Source organism: Canis lupus, chromosome 1, assembly GCF_003254725.2.
Source record: "Canis lupus dingo isolate Sandy chromosome 1, ASM325472v2, whole genome shotgun sequence".
Taxonomy (NCBI): Eukaryota; Metazoa; Chordata; class Mammalia; order Carnivora; family Canidae; genus Canis; species Canis lupus.
This window is the reverse complement of record NC_064243.1, coordinates 100,015,321-100,030,021: the sequence shown is the minus strand read 5'-3', so window position 1 is coordinate 100,030,021 and position 14,701 is coordinate 100,015,321. Positions and strand designations below refer to the sequence as shown.

At 49.8% G+C, this 14,701-nt stretch overlaps 1 protein-coding gene across 1 annotated transcript; it reads left to right on the top strand.

Moving 5' to 3' along the window:
- Window positions 1-2,761: 2,761 nt before the first annotated feature.
- On the top strand, window positions 2,762-13,872 carry ZNF135 (zinc finger protein 135). Its single transcript, XM_035701890.2, has 4 exons — window positions 2,762-4,362; window positions 5,746-5,830; window positions 8,332-8,458; window positions 11,349-13,872. The coding sequence occupies exons 2-4, from the start codon at window positions 5,798-5,800 to the stop codon at window positions 13,070-13,072; spliced, it is 1,884 nt and encodes a 627-aa protein (XP_035557783.1). The 5' UTR covers window positions 2,762-4,362; window positions 5,746-5,797; the 3' UTR covers window positions 13,073-13,872.
- The last annotated feature ends 829 nt before the right edge of the window (window positions 13,873-14,701 follow it).

Below are 14,701 nucleotides of genomic sequence, written 5' to 3'. Positions count from 1 at the left end.
AGCCTTAAAGTTTTTGTCTTTCTTTCGTTTTTTTTTTTTTTTTTTTTGAACTTTACTTGGAAATAGTGTTGGATTGACTCTAACCGCATGTAAGCAGAGACCTTCTTCTTTAAATCATCCATAAGTCACCTTTCAACTGGAAAAGCCTTTGGATCTGCCCTACCCAGCCCATTGCTGCTTCTCCACCAAGCTGCCTCCTGCATAAGTAGCCTGTCCCCTAGCACCCTCCAGGGCCATGCAGGTCCCTCTGCTGCCTTTGCGCCATTCGCCGCGCTTGCCTTCTTGGAACTCTCACTAGCTGGGCCTTGCTCGTGGCTTGCTCCAGCACCCTGGCTTATCCTCGCAGTCCCCACCGGGGGCTTCTGGCTCTACTCCACGCCTTAATTTATTGTGGGTTCCAGCTCTCCTCCCAAGCACCTTCTTTCTCATCCTGCTGAGGCAGAGTCTCTTCCTTGGAGATCAGGTGACAAAGTGGGGGTCCTGGCCCCACAGCCCCTGAGCCTTCCACTATAGCACACACGATGGACAGGTTTGTTTGAGATGACAGGATATGTGGACAAAGAACTCCCAGTGTCTCCACTTGTTGGGGGCCAGGGGTTTATATCAATGCAGTTTTCTTCCCAATCCCCCTAAGCCAGAGGCACATTCATAGCTCTCTGGGTTGGAGCAGGATTGCATGAGAGAGTAGGGGCTGCTGCCCACAAGGCAATCATCAGTCAGGTCCCTCACTGCCATGGACCCCAACCATCCTCATATGAACAGCTCTGAAGATGGGGTTCTCCGAAGATGTCTGCCTGGGCATCCCACAGACCAAATGCCCTTCAGAGACATCTGCCTGGTGTCCCTCAGTCCTCCAACTGAGATTGTCCAAAGAACCCATGAGCAAAAGAAAACCAACTGCCTCCCATAGGCCATCATACCTCTACCCTCCAAGGCCCCAGGATCAGCCTGTTCTCTTTTCTCCTCTGCACTTAACCACCCCAGCCTCCCTCTCTTCTATCTTCTTTCCTACATATCTGGATGTCTGCAGCTGCCACTAAGAGAACCCTGCCTCCAATCCATTCCCCTCCATCCCATCCAATATCCACAGCCAGCAGGATCCCTCTGAAGCAGAAATACTGAGATGACATAAAGTCCAGCAGACCAGTTCCTTTGAATCTCTTCTCCTGCTTCAGTTAGTCCCCAGTGCTGGGGTGGTGGATGCTGGCCCCTCTCCACAATGACTCCCATGCTGGGTTTCCTTATCTCCACAAAGGCTGCCTCCTCTGTTCATAACAGTCTTCACTGTGGCATTATCAGCACCTGGCACAGAACAGCCCTTCGTGAGTGAGAATGGGTGAATGGTAACCAAATGAGTGAGTTGCAGCTACTGCCAAGGCCCCACCTCAGGACTGCAGTGGTAAGCCAGGGAAGCCTCACTTGGACCTTTGAGGAGGTGGGGTGGCAGCAACATGGAAGGCCACCCTCAACACACTCTGGCTCGGCTGACACAGGCAAGGATGTGGCCCAGGGACCTGGACCTGCAGAGTCATTTGTAAGAATCCCGATTCACCAAAGCTGCCAAATTAAGTTAATTGCCCAGCTTGCTTAATCCCAAGATGCTGCTTAAGCTGTAGTGAGATAGAGCACCAGCCTCTCTCTTCTCTTTCGGCTCACTCCATGCACGCCTGGCTCACCCTGTGCCTTCATCTGCCAATGTCTGCTGCAAGACTCTAGCACCTGCCCATTGGGACCCTTCCCAGTCTCCTTGTCTGTCCTCCAGGTCTTGTCACAGAGTATTTTCTGGGCCAGGTACTGGGTACTGTGATACAGTTCAAGTCCTCATCATCCCATGCTCCAGAACCAGAGGCAAACAGACCACCTTCCTCCTCACTGCAGCCAGGGTCTCTGGGAACAGAGTCCTCGGCACTGTTAGGTTTTGAGGCTCCCAAAATGACTTTTTTTAAAGATGAAATACATACACAAGGTTAAACACTTTTTTTTTGAACTTTAAACACTGTAAGATATTTAAATGTATATATTGAACAATGTATCAAAAATAGAGTGTCACAAAGTTGTGCTATCTATGACATGATTATAGAATTACTAGAAAGCTACACCGATTTCTAATGCAACTGCTCCTGGTGTGGTCCTGTCACAGCCAGGTGGAGGCGACCCCTGTGGTTAGAGGAAGTTGATGTTGGCAGGAGCAGGGGCCCAGCCACTGGTCTGAATGGGGAAAGGCCAACAGAGAGCGAGCCTTCATAATATCTTGTGTTTTTAAACCCTTTGAATTCCCTGTGAACCAAAAGATTTCACACACAAATCCAAATCTATGGCTTCTTTTGAGAAGCCCAGACCCTGTACACTGAGCTTACCTGCTCATGTGGGGCCACTTGGTTGAGATCATTAGCATCCATCCCTTTAAATAAATCCTGGCCCCTGCAAGCATTGGAGTTTGTGAAAGTTGGGGAAAAAAAGGATCAGGAGGCTAGAGGAAGGTAACAGAGGGACAAGTCCTAAGGGAGCTGGGCAGGGCAACCTGGAACAGGCAAGTCTGTGTGGCACCTTCAGCCGTTCATCACCAGGACTCTGCCCAGACCTTTTGGGAAAAAGATTTCATCATGAGAAGTGTGTACATGACTTTTGATCGAGTAAAAGTAAAGTAGAAGGAAAAGAGAACACATTTTGTGGAAGAAAAAACTAAGAAAAAAAATTAAGTATCTTTTTGCATTTTGGTTTGTGGGTGAGGGAACTGATAATTGACATTTTATGTATATTTTATTTTATTTTATTTTTTATTTTTTTATGTATATTTTAAAGTCTTCATACTATAGTATAGAGAAGAGCAGGTGGACTTTCGGTATGACAATCACAGATGTGAGCCTTTATAGTCTTTGAATATACAAGACACTTTAAATCCGATAAGCTTGTCTTTGCCTCGTTTACGTCAGTGCACTCTGATTTTGAGCCATCCATTGTATTCTTTCATACCACTGTCATAGTGCTTATGATGTGTAAAGTCTTTTACTCATCTAAGAACCAGCCTAACCTTTTTTAATGTCTGTATGTGTAAAGAAAACGTACCCAGGTAGGTTTTTCCCTAACATGAGAATTCTTACTGTCTTCTCTGCTGTGTTCAGTCAGAGCTGATTCCAACTGTTCCAAAGAAAAAAAGGCCCCTGTCTTGACACCTTTTCTCAGCTTCCAGTGTGCAAGCCCTGACTTGAATCAATCGATCTTTCTTAAAAGGGCAAGTGCACATGGCTCAACCTTGGTTAGATTCTTTATACTCACTTCTCCAGGGATGGTCCATGCACATCAGTGAAAGGAAGTCTGGCTTGAGTGGGCGATGGCTAACGTGCACATCTTGTTGGTTGGTGCCTGGTCCACTGCTGACTGCTGTACCCTGGGCCTAGAGCCTGACAGGCCTTGGTCAATGTTCAGCCAAAAATAAATTCAGTCAAGGAGGGCACTTCGGCTTTAAATATTATGCTGTTGTTCAAATGCACACATCTGACAGTGATGTAAAGCAGTTTAAAAACGTGTCTACCACGGGATGTTTCCTACGACCACGTCTTCAGTAATGCAATATAGGGTCGGCGTGGCAAATCGTAAACGGCTCTAGTATTTGGCATCTTAGTCAATGTCACTGTTTTAATTTTTTTGCGGGTTATTTTTGTGTCTTGCATTTTCTTGCTGTTTTTTGGAAGCACCGCGTGTGTTTTACAGTAAAGTTTACGGCACAGTTTCCAATATGAAAGAACTCCGTCGTCACTCCAGGAGGACTTACTTCACTCTGGCCCTACTCACACCGCCTCGGCGCGGGGGCGTCGTCCTCGGGATCTCCCACCGCCTCTGCTGTGGGTGCTCCTGACCCCCCACCATTGTAGCTACACTAGTCCCCAGCCAGTCCCCGCTGTAAGAGCATGAGGACGACGTTCACGGGGCCCACCACACAGCTAGCGGGGACTGGACATTTTTGACGGCGCCATGAAGACCCGCACCGAAACTCGAACTCGGTTCCCGCGGGGACGCAGCGGGGTCAGAGGGCAGTTGCGCACAGAGCCCGCGCGTGGGCCTCTGGGAGTTGTGGTTTGGCGCCACCTACGCAGGCGCAGTCCCGGCCAACAGCGGGCGTGGCCTTCGTCCTGCCATCAGGCAAGGGCATGGAAGGGTTTTGGGGAGGGCAGTCTAGGTTAAGGTCCGCGAGGCCGAGCTCCTTACTTCGAGTCCCGTAGCCACGGCCCCGGGCGAGGGTGAGGCGAGCAGGGAAACGACCAAAAGTGCGCGCGCCGCCCTCTGGGAGATGTAGTTGGGCGCCCCAGCGCAGGCGCAGATCCGCCTGGTGACGGCCGCGGCCTTTGTCTTGCCGTCCCGCTGGTAAGTGAGAATGGGGTGGCCGGATCGGGGGAGGCCGAGACGGGCGGGCATCTGGAGTCTTCCCTCGTGCGTCTGTGGAGAGCCCCCTTTCCTGCTTTAGGCTAGGGCGGGTCGCTTCGGGGGCGGTTGGGGCGGGGCCAAGTGGGCGGGGCCCAGACCGGGTCCGAGAGGAGGAGTTGCGGCCGGGGTGGCGCCCTGGCTTTGGCAAAAGGGGTGGGGGCCCCCGGCTTCCGTATCACCGTCAGGATGGCAGCTGGTCCGACCCTTCAGAGTCTAGAGCCAGCCTGACCTGCATTCCTACCTGCTTTGGTGGGACGTCCAGGGTTTGGAGGGTGTGGAGGGCCGAGCCCCGCTGTGGAGTCTCTCTGGAACTCACCGAGCGGCTTCTCAGGACGATGGTGAGGGAGACCGAAAGCACAAGATTTTACTCCCAGCCATTTTACTCTCTGGGACCCAGAACACAGACTCATTATGTTAAGAGTCTTACTGAGTACCATCCAGGCCTCTGTATTAATTCAGCAAGCACCTATTTTGATGTCCTGGGTGCCAGGCCCTGTGCTATACCCAAGAGCCCCCAGTATTGTTCCGGTCCCCAAATCCCCCAGGGGAGTCAGGAGGATGATAAGAAACCTGTCAACACATCACTGAACAAGATAACTCCCATCTTGGAAACCGCTGTGAAGACAATAGGGCACAAGTGGTATGGGGCAGAATCAAGGGTGCCCGGGAAGGGTCATCAAGGGGAAGTACAGAGGGACAAGGGAAATGCATTCTACCAGAATGAGTTTCATTCTGGGCACTCAGCCAGAGATGAGCTTGTAAACCACCACCAGTGGAGCCTTGCATGTAGCAGATGCTAAATAGATGCTCACTGAAGCAAGAGGCTTTCCTTCCAGCACAGATTGCCTTCATGTGTGTACTGCTGCATGCCAGGCTCCATTTTCGGCCCTTGCCACACCTTAATTCCTATAATTTCTGTGCTAGGTCACCACTCTCATTTTATGAGAGGGGGAAACTGAGGCAAACAGTGCCCGAAGACTTCATAACTGTCTAGCTTTCTGTCAGTAGCAGAAATAGTTATCACGCTGGAAGTCATCTGAGCAACTGGAGGTCTACCCTTGCCTGCTGTGGCCTTCAGTTTTTCTATTTGTGAAATGGGGTAGGAGAATTCAAGGTAATCCATCTACTGCCTGGAATAGCACTGGGCAGAGTAGAGGCCTGGAGAACACCAAGCTGAGGTTTCATTGCTGGTGGGGTTGGCCTCGGTGCAGGGCTCCAGGCTCTAGCAGCCACAGCCCTTCCTACTTGCACACAGATAACAGGGTGGGGGGTTTCTGGTCACCACAGCACTTGCCTAGTCTCTCATATCCCCTTTTGCCCCAGAACTGCCTGCAGAGGAGCTTGCTGTTCCTGCAAGAGGCCAGCGGAGGAGGGAATGACTGCTGGGCTCTTTGCTGCTGGGGCCCCGGTGAGTACACTGCCAACTTCACACACAGGCCTCCCAGGCCTGGCCTCCAGTCTGCACAGACTCATTCTCCTCTCAGGGCCTTTGCCCTTACTCTGTTCCCTGCCATGAATGTGCTTTAGTCAGCTCCATCTTCCTTCCGATTTCACACCTCACCACCTCTGAGAGGATTTCCCTGATTCCTTCAAGATTATGATTTTCTTCAAGACAGGTGAGGGGCAGATAGCACTTATCCATTCCACTGATGTGTCTGGCACTTTCTCAATCCAGGGTTCCAGTTTGTACTGCCAGCTCACTCTCTCCATCCAGTCCCTTAGGCAACAGGCACTTAGCACTTGCTATTGACCGAGTGGTGCACCAAGCTCTGTTATAGGAATTACAGGTTTGGGAACAGAGAAGATGAACAAAAAAATCACCATTCCTGTGAGGCTTACAGTCCCTATGAGGAATGTAAATGCGCCAAGTGCTGTGCAGGGAAATGAAGCCCAGAAGAAGATGGGCTTAGGCACCAGGCATTAGCCAGTATAGCCCAGAAGGCCTCTATGAGGAAGTGGCCCCCAAACAGAGGCCTGCAGGGGGTTGGGGAATGAGATCAAGGCCAACAGTAATAATATTCCAGGCTGGGGGAGTACCACAAGCAAATGCCTGGTGGTGGAAACAGGCACTTTCCATAAAGGGCATGTACATAACATAATAGGAAGACTGAGAACAAGGTCTTCTAGGCAAGTTGCTTGAGGCTAGGGCTTTGGGAAGCACTTCTGACCATTTTTGCCCCGTGCAAAGGCCCAGAACACAGTAGGCACTCAGTGAATGGGTGGAAATGTACCAAAGTCTGTGGTCAGTACTGGACACACTCCACCCTATCCTCCAAACATGTCAGCCCTGTGAGGTTGGAATGAAGAAACTAAAACACAGCTGGGAGTGGCTGAGCCAGGGCTAAACTCAGGATGCCTGGGCCCAGCTCAGACCATGTGCCCCCACCAAAGCCCCCAGTGCTCAGCACACATTCCACTGCCTTCATGACTCTTCTTCCAGACCTCTGTATGGCTACGCCATCAGCGTCCCATTTTCTCTAGACCACTTACCCCTCTTGGGATTCATTTTTTGTCAGCTCCCAGACCCTGTAACTAGCGCATGAACACCATGTGGCCAGGTGTGTGTCTCTTGTTTCCATGGCATCTGTGGAGCCCTGAAAGGTGACCTGCACTCAGTGGTCTCTGCAGATAACACTAAGACCTATTGAGTCTGGAAAATGTAGCAGAAATAGGGATAGGGAAGTTAGTAAAATAAAACCTCCCCAAGCTCCCCAGCACACTTGCCTGAATGGTGGCTCACACAGGTAAAGCACCCAATATGTGCCAGGCCTGGGGCACACACACCATGTGAATTCCCTTATTCCTCCCAACAGCCTTCTCAGGGAGTTCTCAGTAACCTACAGATGAGGGCAGGGAGGCTCAGAGCACTTTAAAACATGGACCTGAGGCTGGAGTTTAAAGCCCAGTCATCTGGGTTGAGGGCCAGGTCTTGACAGTGCTCCCCCAACCCCTGAAGCCTAGTTTAATACCCTCTGCTGCCCCACATCTCCCCTCCTCTGGTGGGGGAAATGTTAGCAGAGGCATATGCTGCCAGTTGGGCCAGGATCCAGTATTTGGCTACCTTATGTCTCTCACTCCCATCACTCAAGGCAGTGACAGCCAAAGTCAAGGTGGGGCCCTGGACTCACTTGCCTCTGCCCACCTCCCCACCTCGCCCAGCCATCCACAACACTTGATTTGGTGAGATGAAACTGCCTTTGCAGAGGATGTCTGTTTCTGCCCCTCACATGCCTTGAAGAAAATCATAAATTCCCCACCCAGTCACAGAAGAAACTGGCCTTGTGTGGGAATTTCAGAAAACACACAAGTGTGGTAGTGATGATTCCGGAATCCCCCTGGGAGCCTCCCTGCACCCTGGAACCCATTTAGACTTTCTCCTTGGGATTGTGTTTTTACCCCAATTTATAAATGTCCAAAATAAAAGACTAGGAAATGGTCCCCAGGAGTCCTTTAACTGGGGACCCCCATCTAGTTCATTTGCTCGTTCCCCCCACTCCATTGACTCTTCTCTCTCCTCACTTTGTATTCAGGTATCATTAATGCACAATATAGGTTTACGTGAATGTGCAGCTTGTTGACTGCAGGTATGGATACTAGTGGACATTCTAGCTGATGTATGGGAGGTTTTCAGCCTCCCCGGGCTCCTTCATGCCCCTCCCTCGGTCACTGCCATGATGGCATTTCAGGGGTCCTGTGTTTGCAGGACCCGGTGGGTCCTCTTATATCCTAAGACCCCCTTTCTTCTAGCAGAGCCCTTACACCCCACAGGAAAGCTGACCTAAATCCTTAGACTTGAGAAACCCCCCCACTCCCCCACACCAGCTTTGCTCTCCCTGTCCACCAGCTGCTCCTATTAGCAGCCATCGCCAGGTGTGGCCTGGGTGAGGACATTTGTGTGTGATGTTTCAGGAGCAAGTGACCTTTGAGGACGTGGTTGTGGACTTCACCCAGGAGGAGTGGGGGCAGCTGGAGCCTGCCCAGAGGACCCTGTATCGCGATGTGATGCTGGAGACCTTCAGGCTCCTGGTGTCTGTGGGTAAGGCTACAACTGAACCCCTGATGGTCTGCCCCCAGCACAGATTCTAATTCTCCTGGGTTAAAAGTAGGGGTAGGTTTAGTCCTTAAAAGCAGATACCTAGCATGAGTTTTGGGCTTTAGAGACCTGATATTTGGTTGGAAGTTATAGATCCCACCCGAAAATGCCAGAGGCAGAAAATCCTGGGGTAAGAGGGCCATAGTGGCTCCCATGACTGCAGAATCCCAGGGTCTTTCTGTAGTGCTATCAGGAACCCCCTCCCCCCACACTTCCTCCCTCTGTATCTCTTTCTGCCTCCATTCACAGATGGGCCCCCGGAAGTGAGAAGATAGCTACCAGAGTACCTCTTTTGCATCTGAGACCAGCAGAAAAGACAGAGTCTGTATCCTGGGCACCCATAGAAGCTAGGTCCTTCTATGATCCTAGAAGGTCCTAAGTCCACTTTCATATGAAGTTCATATTTCATATGAAATAATAATTTCATTATTGCCAGCAGGCAGGGGAAGCAGCAGAACTCTAATTGGCGGGGGCTGGGTCACACATCCACCCAGAGCCAGTGTTGGTGTCCGTATGAGGCCTAGCATTAGGGCCTCTACCACAACCTGTCACCTCTAGGGCCTACAGCCAGTTGGTCCCAGAAGACTGAACATGGAGTGGACAGGGGGATGGGGAGGGTTCTGGAATACAAAGGCATACTTGTGGGTCTCCCTTGAGCAGGATGTTGGCTTCCCAAGCTAGATGTCATCTTCCTGCTGGAGCAGGAGGAGGAGCTATGGGCAGTGGATGAGAGGGTGCCCTGAAGTGTGTGCTCAGGTGAGGGGAGAGCCCTGCAGGGCTGGGAGGAGCCCATTCAGCCCTGTGGCACTCTCTCTTCATATCTGCTTTCACATTCTTCAGGGCAAATTGACTACTCAGTCTTTCAGTAAATGTGCATCAAGCATCCGTTCTGCGGTGAGTGAGACCAAGTTCTCATCTTCAGTGAATTTACATTCTTGTGAGGGAGGGGGCATGCAGTAAACAGGTAAAATAATAACTGCATAAGATACGACATATGAAGAATGCTGCAGAAATGAATGCAGGTCATGAGGCAGAGGCCAGGTTGTGGGGATGACTTGAGCACGGATGAGGCTAGCCTCTCCAGGGAGGTGATCTATGAGCTGAAGCCTAAGTCATGGGAAACCAACCCATGAAACAAGCTGGGAGAACAGAATTCCAGGCAGAAGGAATAGCAAGTGCAAAGGCACTGGTTGGGGGGGGGGCGGGCAGTTGGCTGCTCTTGCTGTGTAACAGACATTCCAGCTTCAGTGGTTTAAACCATAGAATCTTTTACAAACTCATGTATCTGTGGGTCAGTGATCCAGTCTGGACTTTTCCACGTACCCTTCAGGGTATGTTCTCCATATATCTTATCCGGTTCCTGAGACCAGTACCAACTCTGTAGGAAGTGGGGCTGTCCCGGCACTGGTGTCAGGCCCTGACCCAGGGGGAGAGGGTCACCACAGAGTCTGTCCAGTTCAGAAGTAACCAGCCCTTACCTAAGTTATTAGCTTTCTATGGCTGCTGTAACAAATTACCACAAATTTAGTGGCTTAAAACAACATAAGTTGTTTTACGGTTCTAGAGGTCAGAAGTCCAAAATGAGTGTCACTGTGCTATAGTCAAGGTGTCAGCAGGTCAGCATTCCTTTTGCAGTGCCTGGAGAGAGCACATTTCCTTTCACATTCCAGCTTCCAGAGATGCTCGCATTCCTTGCTTCACAGTCTTGTCCATCTTCTAAGTGAGCATGGCCCTAAGGTCTTCTCACATCAGCCTGGCCCTGGCCCTGGTCCTCCTGCCCTGCCCCCCATTTTCTCGCAGTTCCAGAACCCTGTGATTGCCTTGGGCCCACTAGGATAACCCAGGGTAATCTCGGATGATTAGAAAAACAGGGACATATTTGGGAGCTACTATTTTGCCAGCCACACTTGGCTTGATCTCTCTCTTTTTTTTTCTTAACACTTAACTAGAGTGTAACATAAGTGGGCAGGGTGGCCCCATCACAACTTTAGGCCAATCCAGTGTGGTAGTGGGGATGGCATACACTGAAGCAATGGCTGTAGGGACAAAAAGCAGTTCTGCCTGGAAGAGGGAGAAAGGGATGTGTTTGTTCAGCACGTCTGTTGGATACTGCTGCAGGTGGGGATGCCATGGTGACTGAGGTGGACAGAAGCCCTGCCCTCAGGGAGCTCCCAGTGGGTGAGACAGACCCAACAGACCAGATCCAAGTCCTCTTATTCACCTTAGGTCATTTATCCACCCTTGTAGTGATATACAGCTCTCTCCAGACTGGGGGAGCTGGTGGTTTCTTGACATGTGGCAGAGGTGAAACAGCAGCAGGAGACCTGGACCTGAGCAGTGGGAGGGCTGGTCTGGGTGGTCCTTCACCTGTGAGGCAGCTGTTCCTCCATCACCACCTGGCTGCTTTCGTCAGGGCCTGGCCATTGCTCTGCCTCTTCTGACCTGGGGCATCTGCTCATGGCTTCCCTAGCTGCTCACTGTCAGCCCAGCGTCATCTCCCTGCCCTCACTCTCTGTGTTCCCCTTGCTCCCCTTGCAAGATCCATCCGTGTCCCTCCGCCAGCTCCCCCCTTCCCCCCTTTCTTTCCTGCTCCTGTTACTTCCCTCATTTGCAAAACTGTATTTTTAAATGGTCAAATGTACTTGTGCCTTCACCCTTTCAAAACTATCAGTTTTACTCTTTTTTTATTTATATTTTTTATTTATTTTTAATTTATATTTTATTTTTTTATTTTTATTGTTTTTTAGTTTTACTCTTTATCTACCCATCCACTACCACAAACTATTCCCCCCAAACTGAAATTAAGGAACATCTCCATTTTTGTTCCTTTCAGATTTGGAAACTAGGCCCAAAACCAGACTGTCAGCTCTAACGCAAGACATCGCTGAAGAAACGCCCAGCAGTGTCCTGGTGGAAAGGTTCCTGTGGGATAGTCTGTGGTGCTCTGAGGGTGACGATGCTGAGGGCCAGGGGGGGCAGTGTCATGAGAGCCGAGATAGACACGTGGTGCAGGTGGCCTTCATGCCCATGAAGACACTCATGCAGCAGCGGCAGCAGGGGAATGAGTTTGGGGAAAACTTGATTCTGAGCCCTAGTCTCCCATCTCAGCCAGAGATTCCTGAAAGACAAGGCATCCACATGCTGGGGACACACAGGAAGAGGGGGATGCCAGAGCCAGGGCTAAATGCTCAACAGGAGATATATGCAAAGGAGAAGCCCTACAAGTGTCAGGCATGTGGAAAGGCCTTTAGTCACAGCTCAGCACTTACTGAGCACAACCGCACGCACACAGGAGAGAGACCTTATGAGTGTCACGAATGCGGAAAAGGCTTCCGGAACAGCTCAGCACTTACCAAACACCAGAGGATCCACACTGGTGAGAAACCTTATAAGTGTACTCAGTGTGGGAAAACCTTCAACCAGATTGCCCCACTGATCCAGCACCAGAGAACTCACACAGGGGAGAAGCCCTACGAGTGCAGCGAGTGCGGGAAATCTTTCAGTTTTAGGTCCTCCTTCAGTCAACACGAGCGGACTCACACTGGGGAGAAGCCCTACGAGTGCAGCGAGTGTGGGAAGGCCTTCCGGCAGAGCATCCACCTCACCCAGCACCTTCGAATTCACACGGGAGAGAAGCCCTACCAGTGTGGGGAGTGTGGTAAGGCCTTCAGCCACAGCTCTTCCTTGACCAAACATTGGCGAATCCACACTGGGGAGAAGCCATACGAGTGCCACGAGTGTGGGAAGGCCTTCACGCAGATCACACCACTGATTCAGCATCAGAGGACCCACACGGGAGAGAAACCGTATGAGTGCAATGAGTGTGGGAAGGCCTTCAGCCAGAGCACACTCCTGACAGAGCATCGGAGGATCCACACGGGAGAGAAACCCTATGGGTGCAATGAGTGTGGAAAAACCTTCAGCCACAGCTCATCACTCAGCCAGCATGAGCGGACGCACACAGGAGAGAAGCCGTATGAATGCGGTCAGTGTGGGAAGGCCTTCCGGCAGAGCACACACCTCACTCAACATCAAAGAATCCACACTGGGGAAAAGCCCTATGAGTGTAGTGACTGTGGCAAGGCCTTCAGTCACAGCTCATCCCTAACCAAACACCAGCGGATCCACACTGGGGAGAAGCCCTATGAATGTAATGAGTGTGGCAGAGCCTTCAGCCAGCTTGCCCCACTCATTCAGCATCAGAGGATTCACACGGGAGAAAAGCCCTATGAATGTAATGCATGTGGCAGAGCCTTCAGCCAGAGCTCCCTTCTCATAGAACACCAGAGGATTCACACCAAGGAAAAGCCCTACGGGTGCAACGAGTGTGGAAAATCCTTCAGTCACAGCTCATCACTCAGCCAGCATGAACGGACACACACTGGGGAAAAGCCCTATGAATGTCAGGATTGCAGGAAATCATTCAGGCAGAGCACCCACCTCACTCAGCACCGGAGGATCCATACAGGAGAGAAGCCATATGAGTGCAGGGACTGTGGGAAAGCCTTCACACACAGCTCGTCCCTTACCAAGCACCAGAGAACTCATACTGGGTAAACCCACTTCACACTCACTGGAACATGGAAAAGCCTTAAGTCATAGCTCATCCTGTACTAGACTTGACCCAGTCATTCTCAATGGAAACAATACAAGTATATGCATATGCAAGCCTTCAACGAGCACATGTCTCAGACACCCTCAGAGAGATGTGGTGGAAATGATTGTGGAAATATTAAGCTCTAGGTCATCCATCCCCAGATATCAGATCATCCAAACAGTAATAGGGAAATGTGGAATTAATCAGTGTTGAGTACCCTCAGTCATAAGTGCCCACTAATGCTACATTGTACAACCTACAAAAAAGAGAAATGGGGGGGGGGGGCGCGCGGAAATGTAGTGGATCTGGAGATGGCTTCATCCAAGGATTCACAAAATTCCAAATGAGAGATTTTCAAAGTGGTGAGAAACCCAACAAATGCTTTTTGTATACAGGAACCAGATACACTCAGAATTATCATTATTGCACATTACATTCTTGGGAAGGGTGCTTATGAATGGTGCAAGATGACTTCATATAAATTTCTCTACAGGACTCACAGGCATTAGAAACACAGATGTTGCTGTTTCACAAAAAGGAAGATTTCTTTTCCCTTTGTTAAGCCATCATCTTATGAACAATAGCACCTCCGTATTGGAACCTTATGTTTTGCAAGATTTATCTTTTTTGAGAAATGTACAAGTTAATCTTCTCCTGATAGTTTTTCATTGATTCTTTTTCCTGGTGTTTAATAAGCTTTTGTTTTTGTATAATCTGTGTTGAAGGTCCATAGTATCACATTAAATCCTGAATCCACTAACAGTCTCTCTCAGAGCCACAACCTTTGAACAGTGACTTATCCTCATTAGAATCTGTATTTAAATTGCATTGGCTGGATATGGCCACCAACCGTCAGGGTTATATCAGTTGGCTTACTTTACCAATCACAATCCTGGGATGTAAGTTTCTCAATAACTTGAAATTTCTCCCTTGGGGGAAGGATATTACAAATAGTCTTCCAGTAGTCCCCAGTATGCTTGTGCAATGCCTCCTCTCTTTTTTTTGGAATTAATTTCATCGTCATTTAAAAGCCACTCAAGAAAACAACAGTCCCTGGTATAAATAATGCAAGTCACATCAGTAGATTTAGCTATTCTAATAATACCATTTAGGAAGCAAGAAGAAACAGGTGAAATTAATCTGTCCCTATATATCCCAAATGTAACAAACCACTGATGGAGGAGATGTTTTGCTTGCTTTCTTTGAAATCCATTGTGTATTTTGTTTGTTGTATTTGTGTATTCAGTTTTCTGTAGCCTCCTTTTGGGTGCTTATTTGCCACAAGGAGCCAGCCAGTGGCTAGACTGGACTAGGCGGCTTAGCAGCCTCAGCCCTAGTCAGCTGTGTCCATCTCCCTTTATTACGTGTATCCTCCTGCGTCCCTGTGTTTCTGTTCTTGTGTTCCTTCTTGTCCTCAAGGAAACCAGATGTACTGAGAAGATCAGCTTCTTTAAGTAAATGGCATGAGAGGCTCTTACCCCTGAATCTAGTGTAGAAAATATGTCACGCTAGTTGTGCATAGTTCAGACTCTCTAGGGTTAGAATTCTTGTCAGAGAACACTACATTTGGAAAACATGTTAAGGCTCCT